This window comes from Aquila chrysaetos, chromosome 20 (genome assembly GCF_900496995.4).
Source record: "Aquila chrysaetos chrysaetos chromosome 20, bAquChr1.4, whole genome shotgun sequence".
NCBI classification, from domain to species: domain Eukaryota; kingdom Metazoa; phylum Chordata; class Aves; order Accipitriformes; family Accipitridae; genus Aquila; species Aquila chrysaetos.
The window spans coordinates 3,342,873-3,370,220 of NC_044023.1; the positions used below are offsets into that span (position 1 = coordinate 3,342,873).

At 40.2% G+C, this 27,348-nt stretch overlaps 1 protein-coding gene across 1 annotated transcript in view; it reads right to left on the reverse strand.

Annotated features, from left to right (window-relative positions):
- Positions 1 to 27,348, reverse strand: part of SLC6A1 (solute carrier family 6 member 1) — a 63,098-nt gene that overhangs the window by 19,572 nt on the left and 16,178 nt on the right. The window contains exon 2 of the mRNA XM_029996102.1: positions 565 to 997. Coding sequence (XP_029851962.1) covers positions 565 to 799 — 235 coding nt within the window. The 5' untranslated portion in view covers positions 800 to 997. The remainder of the gene's footprint in view (positions 1 to 564; positions 998 to 27,348) is intronic.

The window sequence follows — 27,348 nt, forward strand, 5'->3', positions numbered from 1 at the left end:
AAAATAAGGGGAAAAATGTATCTCATTATCATTTAAATATTTTCTGTTTAAGTAAAAAGCTAAAATCCAAAACAATGTGTATTTTGTTGTCTTTGTCTATCACAGGAGTATGCAGATAGCATAAAGGCTTTAACCAGAACTGGCTGCTTTCCAGCTGAAGTTAGCCTTTTATGGTAAGCTCAGAGTCAGTATTACAAGCCGTATGCAATCTTCTCAAACACTCAAACCAAAAGAGAGGGCTCTGAAGGGTTGGAGGGCAATGTGCTTTAGTTCTGCTCTGAGGCCTTATGGTCTTTTAAGAGCACCTGCCAACTAGAAGTTAGAATACACTCCAGAGCAGACCTCAAAGCAGAGCACCACACTCCAAAACCACTCCAACCCTCCTGGACAAGCGTAAAGCAAAAAAAAACCAACAACCAAAACCCCAAACCCCAACCCAAACAAAAAAACACCTCTACAGATGAAAAAGCTGTTAAAACCAAGTTCTGTTTTACAGATAATTTTTATGGTGAGTTCTAATATACAAATATATCAGAGGTTGTAAGAATGAAACAGGAAACTTACCTCCACCATTCTTGCCACAAAGGTATGGAAATCGCCACACGTTCCCTAAGCCAATGGCGTAACCTACACAGGACATAAGAAAGTCAAATTTTCCTTTCCAAGTATCTCGGTCCGGAAGATCCGTCTTCTTCTTCTGCACTTTTACTACCAAGGTTTTAGGCTTGTCATTGGTGATTGAAGCATCAACTTCCGTGGAGATCTGTCCATCTGCCACTTTTGTTCCGTTTGTTGCCATGTCTCTGGGTTTGCCTGAAGAGGCTCTGGCAGCAGCCGGACGAGAGATTTCAGCACCAGTCCACGTGGACAGCAGCTTTGCGGCTCGCGGTTACCCAACCGGGGAGTTACGGCTTCGGCGGGAAATACTCAACAGCCCCCAAAATGCCGGGGTGGTTCGTGAGCTAGTCCGCAGTCCTTTACCAGCTGCTGGATCGAGCTGTGAAACACAAGATCGCACAATTCAGATTTGCTTTGGCAGTACTTTAGGCAACTTACAAATTTACGGTGACCGGAGACCTTGCGGCCGACAGAGCTTTGCAACGTGGGTGTCTCATCGAAGAGCTTGGCTCTGCCCTTTTTATTGACTCAGTGGGAAGCAGGTCAGAACTAACGTAGTCCCCCAAAACAATCTTCAAGCCACAGTTACTCATCCCCCCCCCCCTCATCCCCCCCCCCCCCCCCACCCACCCCCCCCCCCCCCCCCCCCCCCCCCCCCCCCCCCCCCCCCCCCCCCCCCCCCCCCCCCCCCCCCCCCCCCCCGCCCTGGTCTCTTACGAGTCTACTGAAACAAAATAATTCCAAAATGCAGCACTGTATTTTACATAGCGCACAGCCCACATTTATATATATATATATACACACACTAAAGATGGATCAGTAATGAGGTTTTTATTTCACAGCCCAGTAAATAATATATAGAACAGCCCAGAACTTGGGCAATGAAACTATTCCATTTAATCATTCTGCATTTTAAAAAGTAAAAGGAATTCCCACCATTCTCAAGTACCTTTATGTACAAGACGTTGTGGCTATCAAGAAACAGCACTTGCCACCTTTAATAGTGAATTTAAAGAGTTACGAACAGCGTGCACTTATCTAAAACACCTTTCTCTAAAATACTCCCAGAGGAATTAAACAATAAACCAGATTGAGCAACAGGACTTAATCCTGGGTAGTGATGTTCAGTTTTACACATGGTTATAATTAGCTGTTAATATAAGACAAATGTTTCACTAAGCTTAAGTTACAAGCACTGTAAGACAACGGGCTGTAATAATGACTCCTCAGTTTCTGCTTCCTACTAGGGGTTGCATTCTTGTACCTTTTCAAAATCCATTACTGGTACTATATAAATTTTCAAAGTCTAAATAATGAAAGGAAAAATCAAGGAAGCAAATACGCATTATGAAAAAAGACCTGGGATATTTCAGTCAACTCTGAAGTGCGTGTGATGCCTGCAAACTTCCACAGCTCCACTTCACTTGGAAAAAACACAATGAGCTAGTGTCTATGGAGTGTCTACTGTATGCCCATTCATGATCGATTTATTGTCTAGTTCCTCTTAATAACTTCTTTTACCATATGCAAGTCACCAGTCCTCAAACCAGACATTACAACAAATGAAACACTTACCAGTACGAAGCTACACCTTATGGCAACGTTGGCAACATTCGCCATGAGGTCACGCATAGATCAACAGTAATTTTATTTATAGATGTGTGTAAAGGAACATTGAGATTATTAGCCATTCACTTGTAATTGTAAGTTACGTTAAAAGAAACATAAAACCCCACATAAACACTGTTATAAACAGTGCTTTCTTCCACTCCTCATTTCAGATCACTACATGATTATAATGCTTATTATAAGGCAACATCCAACAATTAAAAAAAACCAAAACCTTTTCAATTGGAAGCTGAAGAAGAATCAGCTGTAGGTGTGCTGGGGGGAGGAGAGAAACAAGGATCATGCTTGTAACCTTCCTCTCTGTTCCACTTCAAGATGGGACTCAAAGAGGGAAACTCCATCTAGGTACTTTCACCTCCTCACAAGTCCTTCTGTGTACAGATATCTCCCCTTCATAAAACTGTGCACTTAATTTTCCATATTTCAACGCAAGCCTGTCCACTTTTGTGTACCAATACACATCATTTCTGGCTGTGGTCAGAAGTTTGAGCAGTTCAAGTAATGCATTTCCTTATGCACGAGAAAATAACAGATCACCATGTCGGCAAAATGGGGCTCCTGTTCTGAGGCTGGATTGAGATCACGTTGAAACTTTGACGTCCTCGCCTACAAGTTTGTAAGTCGATGGTCCAGACAGCTCCAAGAGTGCACTAACAAATGTGCAGTTTGCCAGCACCACCTACTGATGAAGATGCAGAACTGAAAGTGTTTCTTAGCCAACAGGCTGTACGAAGTTCAGGCTGTACGAAGTTAAGGGGCATCAGGGTGTTCTAGTACTTGTACAAATAGGTCCTGTACTAGATTAGATTTTGTTGTTGTTATTGGAATTTACATTTGGCCTGTGCTTTATCATCAGCAGGAGCTTCCAAGTACTGGAAGATGCTGAGTGTGTTGAGGATGGGTGGAAAAAGAAACCCAAAACAACATTAAAAAAACCCCAATAAACCAACACTACAGAGAGAGAGAGATGTATGTATATCTATTGTTTGGCTCATAATGAGGGAGAAACTCATCCTCAGAGCTGGCACTCCAGGAGAGGATCTGTGCTGAATGTCAGAACTGAACCACCAAGTCAACAGGAGTGTGGGTTCACCCCCTCATACCTACAAACAGGCTCTGCAGGTGAGTGCTAGGCATAGACCCCGTCCTGGCTCTTCCAGCCCTGTCAGACTCTGGAGACTTTTGGGTACACATTAAAGCCTCTGTCGAATAATGTGAATAATTTAGCCCAGTGTAAGAGTCCATGACAAAGACAAACCAGAGAGTTAGTAAGAAAATCTTAATGAATAAAGCAAAGAACCAGGGATTTTTTGAGTCCTCCTGGAGGAAGGTGCCCAGACCTGTTTGAATACTACTGTAATGCTGAGTGTAAGGCTGAAACTTCACAAGACAGCACAGCAAGTGCACATATCTATGTCGAGGGTGATGGGGTTTGGCAGGCAGCCTGGTTCTTTTAATATTAAAAAGAGATTGAAAGCAGTAGTTCAAACAATCACACGTGGAGATGTGCTTAACTTTATCATACAGCACAACCTTTGGTGAATGCCCTGTTGCATGCACTAAAAGTATTCAGCAACCTTAGGCAGTGGCAAGCCCAAAGACTCAGCAGAGGCTCGTTCTGGGAGGATGGAAGTGGGGACTGACCAATTTGCATCTGTCCTGCCCTACCACTGCTGATGCCATTATTCCATTTGGAGAGCATGCTGGAGATTTTACTGGCAGTGGTGTCAGCGCATGGACATTTGTGCATATATGGCAATACAGCAAATCAGCATTGGACAGACAATGAAAAAATGCTTTCATTCCATAGGCTTAAAAGTAGGGTTTTTTCCCTGCTATGAAAAATAATTTTCCCCACGCCTAAGAAATAATAAGTTACAGCAATAGAAGTAGCCTCTAACCTCCAATCCACACTCTTCATACGCAGTAGTACTTAAAAAACTATGACTTACATACCACAATCTAGAAGAACTGGCGATACAGCAGTAAAGATATTTGGTACATGCTCTCTAATCTGATAAGGCAATATCCCACAGCACTGGGATTTAAATTTAAAATTGGTCTGACATGGAATAGGACAGAAATACACTTATGTAAGCTCTGTGGGTTGGCTTGGGCAAAATGAAATACAAATTGTAGTTGTCAGCCAGCAGAGCAGGTACGACACTGGCTATGCAATGTTACGCTCTGTGGGAAGAAGATGGAGAGATCTTTTAAATAAGTCTGTCTTTGCTCCTCCTGTTCCTTCATGCCAACACTGAGTGTGCTGGGAAGGGCACAGCAGCTTCCCACCACATTCTTCAGTGCACAATAGAGCTTCCTTGACTTCAGTTACTAGGGTTGCTCAGCCAAGAGGAGAAAGCCCTCTAAAACAGGTTTTGGATACCATCTGGTTGTCCTGCATCACCAGCACATTAGAGAAGAATGACTTGAGAGAGCCAAGCACACATAGCAGCCAAGGTAATAAGCACAACCAGGGAAACTGGAACAAAGAGAGTGCCACTTAGTTAATAAAAGCATTTTTCTCTCTCCTGGTCTGCGTGAAAGTGGATTTGAAGAGTTTAGAACTGGCTGCATAAAATGAAAGTGAACAGCAATATTACTATCATCTTTCACAAGTGATATCAAAAGGCAATAAACAACAGTTCAGAAGCACACACAGTCAGCAGGAAACCCCAGTTTCTTTAAATGATGAACCTCTGTTATGTTCAAAGTTCATTACTCCCTCCTTCCAATCCATTGTGTTCCTCCCTCCCCAGAGTGCAGCAGCTCCGAGGGCTCCACACAAGGCAAGACTATGGCAGCTCCATTCAAGAAATGCTGAAGAAATGCTGTTATATAAAATGTCACATTGGCTTCATAAGATTTTGAAGGTATTACTGCTCTAATCTGAGTGGGACTCCAGTTGAGCCCACTGTGGCCATGGGTTATTTGCACTAACGATTCTATTTGTATTGGACAATCAAGTCAAGAGAACACCATGCATATGCTAAGTTTCACAGCAAAATATATATCCCAAGTCAGCAGTGTCCTGGAGCGTATGAAATGGGATTGAAACGTAGAAAGTGTAAAAAGAGGACTGCTGAGCTCATTGGACTTCCATTCTGAGATGTCCACAAGGAGAGCTTTGTTTTATTAATTCCTTTATAGGAGGGATACTGTTTGGAAGTAGTAAGCAAAATACTGTGCACATACATAGGGCACACCAGGTGATATCACATATGCTGTTCTACCACATATATATAGCAGAAACCCATATGCATCAAAGAATGTCACTACTAACTTTTCCTACTGGTATTTCAGATCTCTCGTGAAAAATCTGGCTCAGTTATGTGGACTTCCACAAAGCGTTCATTTTGATTCAATACTTTGTGCAATGCTCACTGGCCTGACCAGCCACCATGCCACCTTTGGTTTCTTAATGAGAGGAGAATTTTCCTTCATGTACAATTGCTAAATTGCATATTGAAACAGATAATTTAAGGGGAGGGGGGACGACGACACACAGAAAGACAACCAAAAAACCCAACCCACAAAGAGACAAAACAGACGTTCTTTTTTCTTTTGGTTCACCTTTTCTGAACCTCCTTGTAGTTTCTGCTGTCCATGAAAAGCCATCACAATTTTTAGAAGTGTTTCATAGTGCTTGTCCACCTATTTAATTTCTTAAGATGGATATGTGGAATCTAGCGTCACTGTGACCAAATCAGTGATGCCAGTTGCATCTGCACCAGCATTTGATTCCCCAGCTGAGTGCTCCATAGAGCTCTGGCAAACCACGCTGAGCAAATGGAAACTAAAGCTGACTTGATCTTTTGCTATATAAAATAATAACTGCAGCAAGAACTATCAGATGCAAGACATATGTGGGCAGGAAAAGCATAACTATTGCAGAAAATGAACTACAGGCAATTTTATTTTCACCATGAAAACGTGCAAATTCTAAATACCACTGTCCGTATTTTCACTTTGATTTTACCTAAAGGAATTACAAAGGGCTTAGGTTTTGTGCAAATGCCTATCTGTGGAAAAGCTTGGTAGCAACAGGGCCTTATCTGAAAAATAGTTAGATTTTAGGTGAATTTAATGGCATGAACCTTTCTGTAATGGCTTTCTTGTGTTTAGCTTGCATAAAACAAGTAGTGGCTCTTAATATTTTTACTGCCTAATAAAACATCACATGATTACAGCCAAATTCCCATGTTTAGTCAGTGAAGCACATTGGGTGTTCCCAAGATAATATAGCAACAAATGAAGGACCTTAGCTGGATCTTAGTACTTCTGAAGTTGGCCCAGACCACAGAGCGTATGTAGTATCTAAATGAAATTCGTTGCTTGTCCGTAGCAGCTTGTTATTTTCAAGTTAAAAGCTTCCTTTTTCCCTATACAAGTCTACATTTCCAGTTTAACATGATCTTCCCTCTGCTTAATAAATAAATAAATCAGATATACAGGAGTAAGAGTGCCACAGATCTAAGCATCTGTCTGATTAAATTTGTACAGCCAGCTACATTTCTTTCACTATTGACAACAGCAGCACTTGTAGAAGGAAATCTAAATTACACATCCTCTGAACATCTGGTTGTGTGAGCCGTACATAGACAGTCTATGCATCTCTCCACTCTTTCTTCTTAACTATTTATACACCATACATTTACTTTGCTGACATTTTGGAAAGCTATGCATGCTTAAATATGAAATGGTAATCCACAAAAGCTGCCGCATCTGCAGGTGCTGTAAATTGATGTATCACTGTCAGCTGAGAGAAGGTGAGCTACATGCTGGAAAATCTTTAGAAGGTATATAAAAGCATAACAGATGCGTTTAAAACCTACATGCTGCACTACAAAGATCTTATTTTATGAACAGTACTCTGTTTTGGTTGGGGAAAAAAAAGTATGAATACTTGGTTGAATAAAGAATTGTGAAACAAACTTCAGGAAGATGTACTTATGGTGTATTTCAGAGGCACACAAACATATCCTGTACACCAACATTCCTCCTCCACCCCCACAGTCACCTCCGTGTAGAAAAGTTACCCCAAAGTGCTGCTCAGACTGGAGGTTTTTTAAATACAGTAACAAAACAAAAAATAAATATTGTCACATCACTTATTTGATGTGACAAGTATAGTCATTCCCATAACAAGAGGCAGGGCTGGCCAAAAACATGGCTTTGATCTAATCAGTAAGAAGGTATCTAAAGGAATACATCTAAAGAAAGTAGTTTTGAATGCTTTTAAGCAGGTAAAGATTGGTCAAGTTTGCATCTTGCGGTGGGATCCAACATGATTGGTATTTGCTGAATTTTTTGTGATGCTGGGACATGCATAGTGACATGCTCTTACATGACTTCTCTGGTGTCTTTAAGATGTTAGGTTCTTCTCTGTGAAATATGGCTGACCCTGATCAACAGGTTCAGAAGTTATTGGGGGCAAAGCAGCAGGCAACAGGCTGTCAAATGATTGCGTACGCCTTGCTTCCTTGAAGAGGTCAGATGGCACAACAGATGCAAACTGTAGGTTTACAATACCTTGAGCACCACTAAAATATCTCTCTCTCACACCTCAGACTAGAACACATGCCTGGAAGGCATCAGTTTGGGGGGAAGGAGAAATGGGATGGAAGTGGTAGGAGCTTCATTCCTTTGCTCATTTGTAAACATTTACAGTTAGATTTCGCCCATACTGAAGAAACACGCTGACACCTAGTCCTTCAGGCTCTAAGCCACGACATGAAAACTTACCTGCTTGCTCCCAGTTCTAGCTACCCGTAAAGGAACAAATTTTCTCTCTAGCTACCCAGTAGAGCCTGTATGTGATGGAAAGAAATAAAATAGTTTCCTAAAAACATTCTGTCTTGTCTCTCCTTAAAGTGTGCTAGCATTTCTATTGCACTTATCTGTCTCTCATGAGATGCACAAGTTGTCACAAAAATCTAAAGCAGCAATAAGGATGGCATGTATAACTATGGCTTGAAGTCAGTCATACCACCACCAAGAAGGAAAAAAAGCAACTTTCCAGTTTTCCAATCTTCACATACAAGAATAATTCAGCACTTCAGAAACAAAGATGAAAAACAAAAGCCAAACAACATCACCAGAACTGCTCACGTTTCTGTGGCACACAGAGATCCCTGCTGAGATACCTGTGTAATTTTGTGCCCAAACCACAAGCATTTACTCCCTAAGCCCAGCTTCAGTTCATTAATGAGACTTAAGTTCATCTTCTGTAGTGCACAGAGGTCTCCTGGTGTGAAATGCACTCTTGATGTAAAAGATATGAAGGTCTAACCTGCAGAAAGAGCTTGTCTCTTATACAGTATAGCTATCAGGACATATTATGGTCAGATCCTTAAATAAATATTTATCACTTAACCATCCACAAAAATGTTTCATACTTCTTTTTAAAGAACTTACCAGCAAAGGTATACCTTTGCAATTATAAGGGATTCTGTAATTATCCAGAAAAATCCACAATAAAATGCAAAAAAGAGAAACAAACAAGAAACACAAGGTGCAAAATCATGAAAACTGCTGGCCATATAGCCTGTAGCAAGGTTATTTTTGAAAGCCAATGAATCTCGTTCTTCTTGTTAACATCAGAGTAAAGATACAGCAAAACTCACTTGCACCACAAGTGCAAAATTATCTTGACAATCTTGGGAGTCTGCTTGAAGGCTGCTTCAAAAATTGCAATATTTTCTTATAAGCCTGTAATGATTTTCCCATCTGGACCCTGTATCATTTTTATTTAAAATAGACAATTGATCATGGAGAGAGATGCAAGGAGAGAGAAGCATTTTCCACTCATCATGGAATTATATCAAAACTGAGTAACTGATAATCAGTCTCTTACAAGGCTTTTAGACTGACTAACATTACTTCCCCATTAATCCCGGTAATTTAAACAAGACTGTGGGTAGTTATACGTTATTTGAGTATATTATTGCTCAGCTCACAGCACAGTCTGCCCTTACTACTCTATATTTATGCATCAGAAAAATTCTGCTTCTGGGCCAAACTTTGAATAGATTTCTAGCAATTTACAACAGAACCAAATGGCTCTTACAGTGTGGTGTACCTGCCTGCTTAGACACTTCGGTGATTCTAACCTTATTGAATGGTGTTTTCCTTTTTGTTTCCATTGTTGTATTTCGCTGCAATAAAGTCTTTGTCACAATTTCTATTATTAGCTTCTAGACTGACTACTGCAACAAAATATAATAATTACCATCTACTGCAACCATACATTCACTTCTAGCTTCATCACAGTTAGATATTCAATAAGACTTGCTCTACAGAAGCTGTCTGGCTAAGGACAGCATTCCCATACTTATTTGGACTCTTGTCTATGGGTTGTACTCCCATTCATCTGAAGTTTTATAGAGCAAGGTGATAATCTAAGTTACTGCTGTATAAAAATGGTTTTGCCCATTGTTCTTCATATTAGTTGGGTATCATTCTTTAGCCCTAATGGGTATTCAAAAGCATCTGTGTTGTACAAACCCAAAGGCCTTCCCTCAGAGACAGCACTGGTTTCCAGTGTAGAAAATGCAACTGCTAGGGAACATGGAGAGGTTCAAAAAAGGTCAGGACTGGTGACGGTGACCATCCTGGTTGATGCTAATACAGGTTCCAGTATCCCCTTGCTGACACCCAGGAAATAACCCAACATACCAGGTCCCTCTTGGCCACAGAAGCAAGTCAAATAAAAGTTTAGTGGAGCAGTGGATTTACTGTCCTGCTCTGAACTGCAGAAACACGGTTTTGACTTACAGGTACTGCCAATCCCATTATTTGCTTCCCTTACATACCCCTTTCTCCCATCCACCCTTCTCCCCTTTGCCTGGGAGGAGATGAGGGTGGTAAACAGCTTGCCCATCTACTTTTCCCCCACTGGCCCCTGTTTTGCACTCTTATTTGATATTTGTGATACAGTTGCCCCAACAATTTCTGCCTTGGCCAGAGCACTTCCACTGAGCTGCTGCAGGCAGGAGTTGGGCAGTTCTGACTTCCTGCCTTAAAGGCATTGAGGTTCTGCTGGCTCAGAGAGTTGCACAAAGACGAGACCTTGGAGACACACCAATGCAGGAAGCCAGGACAGAAAAAGGGAGCAGCAAGTACAACAAAAATGCAAAGTAATTTGCCCAAGCAGTAGGCTGGTGCAGAATTTAGAACAGAGTTTCTTTGAGTGCCAGGACAATCTCCTAACCTTCAATAATAATATTGCTACACTTCTCTAATAGCCTCTTTTTATTTCCAGCACATACAAACGATTAGGTATGAAAGACTGTTTGCCTTGTGAAGGCAAATAGAGGCACATAAAGGCTTCAGCAAAGATGACAGTCTGCCTCTACGCAATAAAAAAAAAAAATCTCAGTGTAAGTAACTGGAGGTAGTGTTTGTTATTTAATTTTTACCAGTCTGGCAAGTTGCATGTTACTTCTCTTCCCAAAGAAGAGAATACCCTGATATGCTATAGCCACATTTGCTGGCAGGTAGCCTTCCTCTAGGGAAAAGAGATGGAGGAGGTGGTCCCCTGCAGTGTTGCTGGAAGGGTGTCACTGTGCGAGTTGGACTGGAGCATGGCAGCACCCCTCATAGTGAGACTAGAGAGCTGCTCGAACTGCTCCTTTAAAGACGGCCAGGGATCTGCAGTTTGCACAGGCTGGTGGACACAGGAAGGCAGAACTAACTGTATGAAACTGGTCCACCAGGCCAGTGCCCCTTAGCTCAGGCCAAACCTGCCATAGCCAGTCCTGGGGCAGCAATCACACTGGGGTTACTAACGTTGTTAGAAGCCGATGAAAACTGGCACACTGTCTAATTCATTGGGAGCTGCTATGTCCCTGAAGACCTACATATTTCCTTTGGTGAAAACATGATGTGAAAACATGATCTAAAACACTCTGTCTTCCTTCTGTACGTGCTGAGCAAGTCTCCCAGGATTTTGGTTTGTTTGAGGTCTGTAAGCATCTCCCATCTGTCACTGTGTAAACTTTTTGTTGTTGTTGTTATTGTTCTGGGCAAGAATAGTTAGAAACATGGTGCTCCACATGTCAGAATACATCTGAAATAGCATCATTCCAGTCTGAAGTTTCCCGTATTTAATGTAGGCACTGACTATTGATCACCAACCTGTGAACAACTCCTGTTTTGCATCGACACTCACAATGTTGCACTGCTACAAGAAGCCCACTGTTGAAGGGGGGAGCTACAGCAAAGGCAAGCTGTATGCCCTGACCAAGCTTTTCAAAGCCAAAATTGACAGAATCTGATCCAAACACCCAGAATTTCACTAAATGCATAGTGTTCCTCAAACTATAATTTCCCATGCAATTCCCAGTACCCAATCAGGCCAAATTTAGACCAGACACTGTCTTAAAATGGATATCTAATCTGAAAAGGCTGTTGTTAACTTTTAATGGTTGAAGGCACATCTTCACGACTGGGGTGGGGGGGGGGGGGGGGGGGGAGGAGGGAGGGGAGACAGAAATAAAACTTTATATATAAAGAGTTGTAAACACTGTTTTAGCCTTAAAAAAATACACGTTTCAATTTCTTGCTTCCTTATGAAGCCAAACGGACTAGGAAAACAATTCATGTAAAATGATGATGAAGAAAACTTAGCCACACAGTTTCAAAAGCTGTGGTTTAATAAAAACAACAGAGTTTGGGCAACAAAAATACATCATTTTTGAGCTGGGTATTTCCCTTCATCTAATGTACTCCTCCTGCCACCTCCAGCTTCTAAATTTGGGGATATTTGGGTTTGTCGTAAATCTGAAAACACTGCCTAAAAGTGCCATGGCCAAGTTACTCTTCACAGGATGACATCTTGGCATATCTGAGATCAGATTTTCTCTGTGTGACTGGGCAAGTCGCTTTGGATGACATCCAGAGTGGGATGTTGTCTAAAGCTTAGAGACCAACCCAACAGACAGGATCCACAAAGCTCCATGCATCAGATTTAGGGCTAGAAATACATTTTGACAAACAGAGAGCTAATGGTCCAAATTTTTAGAGGCTGGGTATGCCATCTTCATGCGAGTCAAGCTTCCTTCAATTTGTGTCGCTTTAATGCAATTCATTTCCCTCCCACATCCCCCCAACTCCCACAAAAACCCTCATCCAATTTTAGCAGCCATATATAACACAGGCCTGAACTTCCCCAAGCCTGGTGGAGAGGAGCAGCTATGGCAGATGCTCTGTTTCCTAGTTTACACGCCTATTGACTGACAATAGCAGCTGCCAACACTGCTAATTCCAAACGATTCTAATTCTGGTGCTGCCTCTACATTTTAGATCATGGCTTATTTTAAATAGCCATATTTTCTCAATAAGAAAAGACTTTACATTTGTGATTCTTACATGCAGTTATCCTATACTGCAAACCAAACCAAACAAAAAAAGACTGCAGGCACATGCACACGTTAATGCAGTTAAGACTCTTGCAGGAGAAGCTAGAAGAAACATATCCTTTTGGAGTGGGGTGCAAAAGAGAGAGAAAGAAAAGCGCTGAACCTGAGGTTACCCTTTTCAGATACAGCTCCAAGCTAAAGCCACGTTTTCTTTCTGTCCTATTTTCTTTGATCTTCAAACTTCAATCCAAACCTTTAAGTTTAAATGGGATTTCATTCTGAACTAAAAGCAGTTTAAATGGAAACAAGAAATTCACCTCTCCTGCCAAATCATGAATTTGAAGCTGCAATATCGAGGTGCTTAGCAAATCTATAAAACTTTCTGGCTTGAAGTGATAAGGACAAACAATCAGGAAACTCACTCTGAAGGTAGGAGATAAATGGAACAATTTGCTTTCATTTCACTTACTTAAAAAAAAGAAAAAGAAAAAAAAAAGCTCAAGATAAATTTGAGAATTTTGCAAGTGGCCAATACATGAAAACCAGTCATTGTTGGTTTTAACTGATGGCTCAATTGCATTACAATACCAACAGGGCAAGGTTTCACTCCTGTCCCAGATAATTTTAAGCCTACATTGAAAGCCTGTCTCAGGACAAGCAGTGGGGTCAGATTCTGCTCTAAAACGTTGGCATCACTCTGAACAAAACACAAATGCATTTTGTAGCTACGTATCTAAGCCCTAGTTCCCTTAACAACAGTTCAGCAGCATCTCAGACTCAACTTTCTGTAACCAAATAACCTTTAAGAGATGCAAATCTTCTCTTATATTCTCCATACGCTCATAGTAGCAAGTCTTCTACACATGACAATGGGGCTCATATTTGGACTTGACAAGGTACCAAACCTGAGGCTCTGGGTGCAGCCCCTACTCACATACATTTCTGGTGCATCTTGCTGGCACATCAGCTGCAGGCCCTGGGGTGAGAGAATTTGGGATCCCTTGCTCGAGGGATCCCTTGGTCTAGGACAGTCGTATCTGTGTGGCATGGCATTTTATTTATAAGGCTAATAGTGTACCTGAGTGTTTTTTACCTTCTGGCTACAGTGATGATTCTGAACAGGTTTTAGTATAAGATTATTTTGAATACATTGAAACGTAGTACAAAGGTTTCCAGTATGGAGGACGTGCATTGTAAACCAATCGCTACAATTTTGGTTTTACCTATCTCTAGCTTTCTAGCTACTAAGAAGCTTCAAAGCTTTGCTGCTTTGGTCAAAATAAACAGATTGAACAATCTCCTTGGGCATACCCTGTATACCCACTAATAACTCCTCTTGTCTGGGACCATTAAGAATGGCTAGCTCTCACACAAAGTCATTCATTTTAAATATAAGACAAAATACCCACTTACTGCAGTATAAACATAGGCTAAGAGTTTTCTATCTCATGAACGAATTGATTTGGGGGTGGGGTTATTTATTTACCATAAACTCACCAGAAGATATCCACGTACCAACACTGACATTACTCATAACCGAAAGCCAACTGATAAGGTCATGAAGCCAGATAACACCAAATGTTGGTTTCTGTCATGAATCAAAGCCTGCTACTTTTATCAAACAGAAAGACATGACACCACCTGGTGAACACCAACTCATCAAGGAGAACACAAGATAATTTGGAACCAAAGACTAATGCTGCAACCTGAAAACTACAGTCAATATCTGGGGCAATTTTCCCCTCAAAGTCTATGCCCTAGAACTAGTGCTTGCCAGTTCTAGAAGACCTCCGACAGTGACACCGATGCCACACTGGCCCAGTACTTAACTGGCATAATTAAGCTGAACAGGAGTCCAGACCAACAAGCAAGAGAAGTAGGAAACCTGCAAGTCCCAGATAACTTACCCAGATGGCATATTTTAAGTGCCAGGTTTCTTGTTCACAAGGGCCAGGCAAATAGGCTGTTTTGAGAGACAGTGGAGGTGCTTGAGAAACCTTGTTAGTACTATGTCAGGCCTTGTCAAAAAGTGTTAAATCTTCAGCTTCAACCCACCGACCATTTATGTTCTAAGAGGACAGCTGTTCATTCAAAGGCAGAATTTAATTATTTAGTATCAGTCACAAGACACTATTTTCCTTGATCTCAAGGGGCATATTTTTCGGTATAAAGTCCAAGCTGAAGTCTTAGAAGGCGAACACCTTTCTCGAGGAGGCAAAGGAGAGGGTTATCTTCCCCCCTGCCATTTGTTTGAATAGTAAGCCACCTGAGCAAAAATATTATACATGGGAGATATGATTTTGCTGATTTTTCCCTGAAGAAGATAAGGTTAAGCTTGCCCTTTTCTAAAGGTACACAGTTCATCAGAAGAAGTTTAAAAAGGAAAAATGTGTTTTCATATCAGGTAAGAGTGCACATATGGCTTACCTTGTTCTCAAAATGGATAAGCCTGCACCAATCTGCAAGATTGACAGCTTTATTTCCATCTGCCTGACCTGAACAACAGCACGTAAGAAAACATTTTTCCAGATCCACACTTGGGGATTTGAACATTCATACTGATACCACTTTAATCCCATTTGACTGTCAACGCCCCCCCCCCCCCCCCCCCGCCAGTTATATCTATTTAATTATATCAGACAAAACCTTATTTGCCTGCAGCAAATAATTTGGTATGTTTTTTCCCCTTTTTGGAAACTGCTTTTTCTCCCCCTCAGCCTTTTACAGCCTTCCAATTGCAAGGTTTGTGGTACTTGCCAAGGGTGAAGGAATCTAATTTGCTAATTCAATCATCATTTGCAAACTAATGACTGTAAGCATGTATAAAAACGACATCTGAAACACAAGCTATGTTGATGAATACATTCTCAGAGTAAATAAAAGCACCTTTCAACTGAAGCACTTAAAGCCTGTGCGTATTTCCAATTCAAGAATTTAGTCTCTTCCTGGACAACAGCTCTATTATTAATGGAATTAACAGTAATAAAAACACAGCTCAAACCTCCCCCCCCCCCAGCTGGACTGCTCCAACAACTCCAGCTAGAGCCTAACTTTTGGTTTAAGGCAGCAATCACTCAAGCCCCTTAGAACAGGAGGAATAATAAGCCATCTACTTCTCAATCAGTGGAGCCTGCTTCAGATTCACCCAAGAAACCACATTTCTTAGTATTTCTCTTTAACATTACTCAAGCCCCCTGAATTCCAGCACAGATAAAAGCACTTATGGGGATGAGACATGTGTTTGTAAGGGAAATAAACAAACAAAAAACCCCAATGTGACCCAACAGCAACAGTTCTGTAGTATTCAATTCTGTGTTTTAACATTGCTTTGGGTCAGATCTATAATTTATATTTAAACCAATAACCCTCCAAAATCAGCAAGAATTCAGTTTCAGCTGTGATCCTTAAGCACATCTGGAAATCCTAAGCTTAACAACCTGTAAAATATGCCTGTCACTAAGCTCTGCTCTGAGCTGGCAGAGAGTATCTTCACTGGAAAAAAGCAGTGCATAGATACACTACAGAGCACATTTCTGGCATTCAAGTATTAGAAAATGACCCCTATCTTCAGTGTGTCCAAATTAGATTATTGTGCCAGAATTTCTCAAGTGGTGATCTGAGAAAAGTGTCCTCAGGCAATCACAGATGCAATAATACTCTCTCTTAATTTATTTGAGAAAACAGCCTGAAAATTGGGACAGTCATATTTTCTTGCCAATCAAGAAAATCTGTATTCTCAGCTGCTTATGGATAATAGATAAGGAATGTTATTCATCAGCAGGCTTCCAGTCTCCCAATGTTATTTAGGCTGGATTAGCATCTATTCGTCTCCTGCCACACCACAGTACATGTTCTACTCCACGCTTTTCCCTTCAAAGATTTCACTTAATCCTACCGCAGTGGCTCCTCAGGATAGATACATTCTACTTCAATTAGTATCTTAATACTGCCCAGACAACCCTTCAAGGCAGGAGCAGATTTCTAGGCAAACATGTGGAATGGATCTTAGAAAAACATGTATTTTCACACTGGAACAAATTAGGGAAATATTGATCTTGCACAATGCCTATGAGTTCTCCCACCAGCAATAATTCCTTGCTGTCAGAATGTTACATGTAACAGCCTTTAAATGTTAAAAATCAATATAGGATCACTTGTCTATTTTACAGCAAATATAAACAGAGTCTCAGAAAGATGAAATGGCCACAACCATCTAACAGGAACTGGTTAACCTGGAATTGGAACCTAGTCCTCTTCATAAAAACCACATCTCGCTTTATAGCGCAAAGATTTCCACATCATTCAAAATGCATGTTTTCTGGAACTAGAGGATCAGTTGGCTGAATGGCTGTAAACATTTCAAAGTGCAATCTTTTCCCATACAGAGCTCAGTACGGCAGCCTGTGACAGATAACATTCGGGTTTTCAAAGGTCGTGAACTTTGTTGACTATGAACTTAAAAAGAATAGCTTATATAACACCTGTCCTTTCCCTCTCTCTCAAAATCAGAGTGTAATTTGCAGTATCCAAAAGATTTGTCTTACCAATTCCCATGTATTTGAATGAGCACTTTAGTAGTAATTAGGTACCCAGATTCTTGGGGAGCTTTTATCATCTGAAGTCTGACTATCTCTGCTACAAATAACTTCCCTCTTCACCTGTGGAGTTTGACTGCAAGAGGGGCAGGATAGTAGTAAGCCAAAACTCAAACCAGTATGTAGTAAACGCTTTGCACAGAATAAGCCTCAAAGAATCCTGAAGGACAAAGTCAGCTAATCCTCCAGAGCATATTTCAAGTGCAAAGCAGAAAGAGCCTCCATTTATTATCAGTTGTTACAATCATCATCATTTCTGCTTTTCTAACATTTATTTAATGTAGCTAATTGAAAGTAGGTCAGAGTAGACTGAAGTCAGGATGGTACCACTTCAGACTACTTCACTGTGGTTAAGCACAGACAAGGAAAATTCAGAGTGCTAGTGGTAAAGATTCCATGTATCACATAACAAATAAGCACAAGCTACAGAAAGTGTTCATCTACACTAAACAATGCAGTCCAGCACCAAGACAGTTAAAATGGCTCTGAAAAAGCTAGCTCAGCTACTGCATGCAGCCCAGTTGAATAAGCTCATCAACTTACCCACTGTAGCATTTCTAGTACCCAAGCTAATTTGCTGAGTTAGGTTTATTTGCTTGACTATCTTGGCACTGGTAATTTCAACACTATTTGCATCACTGCAGTATGTGGCTTCTGTTGCCCTCAATTAATATTTGTCAGTTTATCATCACAGTGCCACAGTTTAGCATACTTTAGTGGCCCTATTGAGTGGTACACAGCTGAAAAACAATACAGAGCACTATATTAATAGACTGAGTCAAAGGAAAAGTAAGCTTCCCAACCCGTGTTCATGGAGTAGTAAAGACCAACCATTTGACCTTTGCTCAGTGAGATCTGACATTGTTCCTTATGACATTATTATGCCCGTTCACAGACTTTCCAACTATCTGTTTATTTCATCACTTTCACATTTCCATTTTGACTAGCTCCTGCACTACTGAGAAGTGACTGTCACTGTAGCGAGGGAGAAAGTGGGAAGGAAAGAGTTGACTCTGCTGAAAGCAAACTAAAAAACTCCTCTAGTCTTATAGGCTATGATTACATACCATGCTTTTTATCCAAAACCTCTTAAGTCCATCTTGTGCTCTCTTTCTCCTGCCTCAAGTATCTGAAATTTCTCTGAATTTCTTTTTTCCTAAGAGAAGTCTGCCTTTCCAAGCAGTATTCAGATTAAAAAAAAAAAATATATGAAGAATATTTTTCTTCTCCCTTCTGCCCCTTATGCCATGTAGAAATGACATATTATTGGATGCAAGGCTATGACGTGATTACTGAACCAACTCCTAGAGGACCAAAGATTATGGTGACTACTACAAAGTATCACTGATATCAACTACCAAGATATAATGTTTGGGGCATTAAAAAACCAAAAACCTAAAAATCCCAGCCTACTCTTAATCACTAAGCAGACCTGCATGCTATCTGTTGCAGTATTTAATTCCTGGTTCAGTTTTGTCTGTACTACATAAGCCTGACATATTCCACACATTTTCTCCCACTTTAGCTCACAGATCTTACAGCTCTTTAGGCCAGTCATTGCAAAATTTCTCATTTAAGACCATCCACTGTATTAAGTCTGACCCACTTGATGAAAATTGTTGCAAGACCCATAAATAGGAACCGTTTGTTGACATCTGATAAGATAGCAGATAGCCACAGCTAGGAAACTTAGTTTCTCAATTGCTTTATAAAATTAAACAAACAATGCTGAAAAGCTGAGTAAGATTTCTGTTAAGAATTGGCTTTATACTTAAACAACAAATAATTGTTAAAAATTAAACTGTGTCATAAAAGTGGATGTACTGCTGTAATTATACACACAAAACCGGCTACTTAAAATCTGAAATGAATGTATTTCTTAGCTGCCTCACTGCTCTAGATTATTTCCTTTTAAAAACAACAACAACAATCTTCAGACCAAGGAAAATGTTGAAGGTGGCAGGATCTCTCCAAGTCCCGAATATCCCCCATAAAGCTACACTTTCAGGTCCTGCCAAGCAAAGAGCAGCTTAATTGGCTGCAATTGCAATTCCAGCCACTGCAAATCATATACAGCTCTCCCATGAAAGCATTAAAGGGCTAAGACTTAATTAGCATCCCTGATTAAATAGCAATTCATACAGCCGTTATATCTTCATCTAGGGAGCGCAGTTCTCTGAAGAAGCAGCAAAGGAAAAAACAAACACACACACCCCTCTCCACCCCCAATCCAAACCCCACCACCCACTTTCTTCAAACTTTATCATCGCAAATGTTCATTATTTATGATGGAAAAGCTATTGCCAGACACACTTTGAATGCTCCTAGACAAAGTTTCCATTCACATGCTTGACCTATCTGAGACATTGCAGACCCCAGTAGAAATCATAGTAATTGTAACAATATAAAGCAGGAACCAAGTATCAAAAGACTCCCACAGGCAGTCATGTTCCAACAGCCTGCAGTACCGGGGGAGGAAAAGGGGGCAACCCCCCCCCCCCCCAACAAACGACCACAACAGAAAAACGCTACATCGTTGATAAAATTCTAAAGAACAAGCATTTCTGAAACTCAGCTCAGCTCCTATTCTTCCCTTCTTCCACTTCGTACTTCTGAAACACATCACAGTAGGAGAAGATTAACTCCTCCTTGGGACAGCTGGGATTGCAATTCTTCACCCCCCTTGCTTGTTGGGAATCCTGAAGTGATGGAAAAAAAGCGAGCAAGAGCCAAGAGCAATACTAAGAGGCAGAGTATATATCCATACAGACATCCTCTCCATGTTTGGATAGGACAACCACGGCAGCAGCCAGAAATGACGATATGCTACAGTAAGTAAGAGCTGGTGGTTCTGGTGTAGGAAATCCCTTAGTTTCTGAATTTCCAGTGCCTGCATATACTTATTCACTTATTGGTTCTGTTCAAAAGGTGCTAGCTTGTCCCTGTTTCTTGCTAGATTTGGGAAGATCTCCAGACAAAGAGGAGGTGTGTCTGAGTGTGGTAGTAGGTAACGGAACAGAAACAACTACTTATCACCAGACAGCTCACACACAGGTTGTGCTGTCCGCAGGCTGGAAGGATCATGTCAGCCCCTTGTCAAGCCTGAGAACATGCTGATTTTAAGATGCCATGCCAAGTGGGAAAATTTACAAGAAGCAGTGATGAGAAAACAACAACAAAGAATTATGGATAGGGAACAAAAGTAATTTAGAAGTTCACGTGCAATGGACCATCAAAGAATTTTAACAAGTATTTTGACAAGATTAGAGGTATACAGGTGCCAGAATTAGCAAGATGGACCTTCTACTATAGCACAGACTATCAGTTTTCAAATCCTGAAGACAGATGATTTTTGGCTTTTAATGATAAGGCACAGGGTCAAGAACTGATTTATAAGTGAGGTCCGGATACTACCCTAACTGCTCCAGGAGGAGCACATAGATTTTGGAAGCTTACGTCTTAAACAGTGGAGAATTACGCTGCAGCAGTATTCCTTCACTCATCCAAATTGGAAATCTTAGATAAGTGAAATAAGTCTGTGATGAGGATAAATACACTGTCTTATGACAAGACTCCAGTAAATTACCTAGACAGACAGAACAATGACAGATGGGATATCAGAGAAGGGTGAGTAACTGTACTTAGTATTTGAAATGTCATTTGGATACTGTTCACTACTGATGTGCCTTCTGGGGTTTGCAAAATCCTTTTCCATTGGCCTTCAGAAAGCCAGAGGTCAAATTTACAGATAAAAATCTGAATACTCATCCATATTTGAGCATTCTCTACCTACTGGTAAAAAGCACTTTATTCTTGACTAAACTTTCTGGAAAAGATCTGTTCTTTGCAGCATAGCTTAACAGTCCATCCCTTATGCACTACACACACTCCTGTGCTCCTTCAAGCATTCCTCAATTTCTGCCTTTTATCCCATTTCACACCCTTTTCTTCACAGAAAACATGGAGTAGCATACATTCCTGTAGAACTGAAGGAAACTCCTTTTTCCATCACGATCTTCCCTTACAGTTACCACCTACTAAATATTATATAGGTATTTGATATCAACATTCAAAGTATTGCTTGCTTCATGATGCTCAACAGCCTCACGAGTGGAGTTTGTCTATCATTTCTCTAGCTTAGTTAATGCCACTGGTTCTGAGAAAGTGAACAATCAAGATTTTTTGGATGAAGGCCTTCCCAGTCCCAAAGAACTCAAGGCTATCACTGAGCATGCAAAATACTTTACAGATGAGTCTGAAGCAGTTTCAGTCTGAAGCAGTTTCAGTTATTTGCACTGTAATACATGACTGCTCAGTTGAAGAAAGAAGCTTGGAACAACATACGGTACCAATTACCTATATCCTCCTGTAACCAATACTTTTTCGTTTCAGATACAATTTATCTGTACTGCTTGGCAGCTCAACTGTCTCTCTCTCTTCTCTTGAGGAATACTACCACATGCAGATGCTGTTTATATGCTAGGCAAATTATTTCTGCAACCATATTCTTCACAAAAAGCCTATCGTTGCGTCCCATCCAAAAGGTAAGCGTCATAATACGTGACCGTGAAAAATGCCTTGGCATTTTTTGAAAAGTAAATCCAGAGTCTTGGCAAAATTTCAGCTTTGGTAATTGCATTCTGTGTATCTGTAGTTCTTATTTTCTAACAAGCAGCTGACGAATTCTACCCCAGATGTGGCTGGTAGCATATCCCATGTTCCAGGAAGCTGTTAAAGAACAAACTTAATAATGAGCAACATAATTATAAGCCTTATTTCTCATGTATCTGCTCTACAGGTATTTTTATGCTCTTTTTCAGCTCCCAGAATCCCATCACAACAATAGCTGGACTCAGTAGAAATCACAGGACTAAATCTCTTGAGGACACTTTCTCTTTGAAATGCTGGTCAGAAACCCAGAGAGAACACCAATGGCACATTAAAGCTCATTTCCCTCAGCCTACAGTAGCAACTTGGTAGTGTTTAGTTACCCCCGCCATTTAAAAGTTTCCAACCCTTAGCTGAAAAGGAAGTCCCACAGCCATATGGGTAATAGTACCAAATACTAGCTTCTGACAAACAAATCTAAAGGGAAGCAAAAGCCCTATGCGTTTTGGAATAATGAACTTGGCATCATTTCCCTTTGCACTGTTTTTATAAGACACATTGTCATATTTAAGAGCAAAAGTAAAACAAAAAAATTGATTTGCAAAAGCCAATTACAAAACCAGCTTCCTTTAGGAAAAGAAAAAAAAAGGAACTGACACACATGAAAACTGCTACAAAAAGCTCCCCAAATGACATAAACATCTTTCTATCCTTGGATTATGTCTCAGGGTCCATTAACTTCAAACAATTTGGAAATGATTACAACATGCTATGAAAAGCACTTCTTTAAAAACAGAAAAACAAAGACAGCAGTATTATGAGATAGCATGTTTATTTTATGCCAATGGAACATCCTTGCTCAGTTTATCAATTTCCAAAAAAGCCCCAAATATGTGAATTTTGTAGTGGCAGCTCTGCAAGCTCACCTGAGATCTGAAAGGGAAGAGTTGTTCTGAATAGCTCATCACTGGTCACCACCCCCCAGGCTGAACACTTGTCATAGTGTCATGTATTGCCAGGTACTCAGCAATTTGTTGCAAAGGAGAGTGCTGGATGTTCAATAGCCCTCCTGAACTAATTTTTCTTACTTTTTGAAAACAATTTTCTAGGCCATCTAGCTGGAATGTCACCTTCCAAATGTGAAGCAAATAACTGCTGCCTTCTCAAGCTCTAAGAGAACACAACTTTCTGTACCAGAGCATTGAGCATTACTTTTCTTTTTATTAAATACATACAGCAGTGATGGCACAGACAAAATACAGTATTTTTTCATAACTTAAATCAATATTTGCTAAAATTACATATTTTCCCTCATTAAATCTAGTTCTACATTTTTTATTTTTTATTTTTTTTACTAAAATGGATGAGATTTGCTTTAAGCTAGTGAGATTTAAGCACATGCTTGAAACGAAGGTAACACCCAAAAAGTTTAACACAGCTGAATCAGGGCCATATACGAGGCAAAGTAGCTCTGGCCAGTAAGACTGAACGTCAGGAGATGTGGGCTGGATGGTCATCTCTACTATGTGTCTCCTAAGATAGATTTAGAGATGTCACAATGTCCCTCAGTCTTACTTCCTCTTTATTATTAGCTGTCAGACCACTGCAATGAAAAAGGTGTGTACTTGAGTGAGACCCCATTGAAAAAAAGGCAAGTACAGTCCTTTACCCTCCCTCAGTTTTTCTCTTCACAGCTATATTACTTGTGTGGTATAGCTGAAAATAATATTAGCTGAGGGCTGTTCTGTATTTGTTTTACTTGGGTCTGCATACAAATTGCTTAAACCTTCTGTTGTTCATGAGCAAGCCAAACATAGCTCTGCTGCTTCTCTCAAATTTCTATCTATGCTGTGGCTATATGAGGAGGAAAGTGTTCATGAAAGCAAAGAGGCATGGTTCCAACAGAGACCTGCAAGGGAGGAGATGGCTCCATTTATTGGGGAGGGCTAAACATCCTTTTTTTGCCTCACTACAAATGCTTCAATTAAAAAAAAAAAAAAAAAAAAAAAAAAAAAAAAAGCAGAGATCTTAATGGCTGGTTCAAGGCTTCACAGTAACTGAGTGAGAAAAACCTAGTAAGCACTTAACTTCTCTGGTTTCTGTGACTAGGAAAACTAACAAATATTCAAAAGATGATCTTACTTCAATGAATTTTAAAAGAAAACAAAACAAGGATAATATTCCATACCAACATTTCTGAACAAAAGGCTGAGCCTAATGCAAGACCACTGACCAGCAACACATCCCTCATTGCAGAGCTCCTAGGTAATAGCTACAGGAATCAGGAATACAGCAGAAAAATCTCTTCCACTCCCTCCACTGTCCCTGGTACCTGGATGGCAGGAGAAGGACAGGAAGAAGTAGACAGCAGGCAGAACACCTCCTTACCTGCCAAAAGAATTCCAAGGCAGCTCTTCATTCACAAGAGGCTGTTAGAACTTTGTGACCAAACCACCACTCTACCCCACAAGCAATGAGTTTGTAGACCTCAGTATTGATGGTTTTTTAAATTACTAATTAAAGGTAACTACACCGACAATATTCCAGTGACTCTCATTCATCTACTAAGACAGAAGCAAAGCTGTCCACATTTCACCATAGTAGCATTTGGCTTTAGGAAGTTCCCTATCCACTTTGTTTCTGGATTTCAAGCTGGGAACACTGTGGTCCTACAGAGTCACGGTATTTCTAAAGGAGCTAGAACTGTCCCTCAGGCTTCACTCCTGCAAGTGCATTCATCTATCCATCTTGTGAGCCCTCCTCCTCACACCAAGAACTTGACTGAAACTCCAAAAGTTTGGAAGTAAAATCCTGTTCCCATTATACAGGTCTCAAAAGTCTCAGCTGAAGGAAGACAATATTGGTCCCACAATTCTTCCAGCCTCAGGAACGGGAGGCTGAAGAAATACAAGCTCTTGCTGGGAATACAGAGTTAACCTTGGAAGGGAAAGCATTCAAAAGACTGAGAACTGTCCCAAAACAAATACTGACCTATATAATATAATAGGTTTTGTTTACTGAGGCATGAGCAGATACTACTTCACTGATTTAAGTGAATAGGCTCAGCGCCAAAGCTATCAATGGAATTATATCTGCTTATGCTGCTGGGAAGTTCTGCTCTTTGCACAGCATTTGGTGAGGTGTAAAATGAGGACTTAATGTTACTTGCTTGGACTCATTTCAAAAGCAATTGCTGCACCTGTTCATACCAACATACACACACAGTAAGTTCTTCTATTTTTCCCAGAACCCAATACCATAAAACTGGATTGAAATAATAAAGCTATGATTCATATTCCTACACCTTTCTTTATTATTTACTAATCACCTCCTTTCTAAAATGCATTCACTTTCCTAAAGAAAAAAAAAAAGGCAAAAAATCTGTTTCTGTCTATTAGACAATAAGCAATTCTTTGCATCTTCTTTCCACAAGAAAAGAAATCTTTCTGTATTGCACAATACTGAATATGAACAATATATCCTGGCTCCTCTGAAGCTGTATCTTCCAGTTATTAACTAGGAAATGGGGACTGCTAAAGAATAATGCACAGAAGTTAAATGTATACCCCTTTGAATGTAATAAAATAACAAGTGGCAAAACAAGCCAGATTTCTTCACAGACAAATACTAGCTTTTTATCTGCATAGCATAGTGTGAAGTGTTCTCTCCTCTGATTTAGGTCTAGCCAACCCAAAGCAGTCATAATGGACTTACTCCAAATATATTGCCAGACTGCAGGGATTGTGCAAACGGAAGGCTTGGTTCTGTTAAGCGGTGAATATCCTCAGCTTCCACTGGGAGCTCGTGCTGCTTTGAAGGAAAAGGGCATTTGGCTAAATGGAGCAAATTTTAACAAGCCTAAACAAACAAACAGCACACCATGGTATGCAGTTATAGCAGTAAGGAAAGAAATATTCATCTCCTTATAGCTACAAAAATTTGCTTTCAATGATCAACTTGGAAGAGGCAGAGAAAGTGAGCAACCTGAGTGACATGCATATAGTTTCTTGATTTGTTAAAATTTTTCTATAAGCCATTCAAAGGTAGACAAATACAAAATCAGCTCACACAGTGCACATGCATGGACCTGATGACCTCCAGAGTTTCTTCCCAATCTAAATTTTCTATGATTGTGTACCATGAGTTTTCATGATGCCTGCCACACCTCTAACGGTGGCACACCACTTGGAGAGCCTGGGAGAAGAAGGAAGTGTCAGGCCCCTGGACTGCAGCTTCTCTTGCTTAATTGTTTATACTAAGACAGCTGCTGTGGATAAAGCTTTCCAACAAGGAAGGCAGAATAAATTCCTCTGCCCTTTTTTTTAATAATAGGCCAAATAAACTCCATATATTGTTTCCGATTTGCGTAAATGCTCACTGAAGTACCTCCAACCAGTAGAAGATAAGCTACATTAAGATATCACCAGTTTTAGACTTCCATCATTCCTATCTTCAAAGCATATGACCAATGGCTAGCTGTTTAAAGGGACACAGCAGCACGTGTATCAAACTCTCATAATAACCTTACAGGATAACTACATTCAAGGCAAGCCTGGTACATTGTTTAAGGCAGCAAAATTTTCACTTGCTTGTAACACTTGAGAAGGGCCAATGCTACTTTGTACATTTTTATAGTCTGTTCTGTTTTTTGGGGTTTGTCCAGAAAAAGAAAGCTTGTGCAATGACTATCAGCAAGTCATCACTTACCTCAATGAAAGATAAGGGGAAACTGAGGGAAGTTGGTTTCTCTTACACTATGGAAGCATTTGTGGGTATTAAGTGTCAAAATTAAAAAGAGAGAAAAGAGCAAAACTTGCCTATTTCTTACAACTAATACATAAGAAAAAACAACTATGGTAGCATTATTTTTTAAACAATATATGATGTTTCCAATTAATTTACAATATTTGCAATGGGAATGTCAAAGATTTATATGTCATTAAGAGAGTGTTGATAAAAGATCACCACTGGATTATATTAAATAATGTGGCTGAATTTTTCAAAGGAGCCAAAAATACCTATGTGTGCACTTCAGTGGGATTAAGGTGTCTATCCTTCTTAAACTTCTAAGAAAAAGAAAAAGAAAAAAGCACCCTGAATGATTAATGTCTACTTTCATTCTGAAATACTAGATTTAATTATGTTTTGGTCTAATGGCTGGCAAAGATTAGGAAAGGAAAGATGTAGATGAGAGCAGGAAAGGGATTACATCTGCCAATCATATCCACAAATAGCACTACCATTTTTAAGATCCATTGGACCAAATCTTGAAGCCTTTTATTAGCAAAGAAATTCCCATTAAATGAGAACGTTCCACACAAGACAGCACATCATACCTTGCATAATTCAGGTACCGAATACAAACTACCATTTCTAACTCTTCCAGTATTCAATTTTTATTATGCATAACATACTCCAGTGCATACAGCTCTTTCGAGGGCTTATCACTGCAAGATGACAAAGTGTCAGCTTTAAGCTACCCTTGAAGATTCCCCCTCCCTGTAAAGATGCCAATCTGAGATTCCACCAGCAAAGGC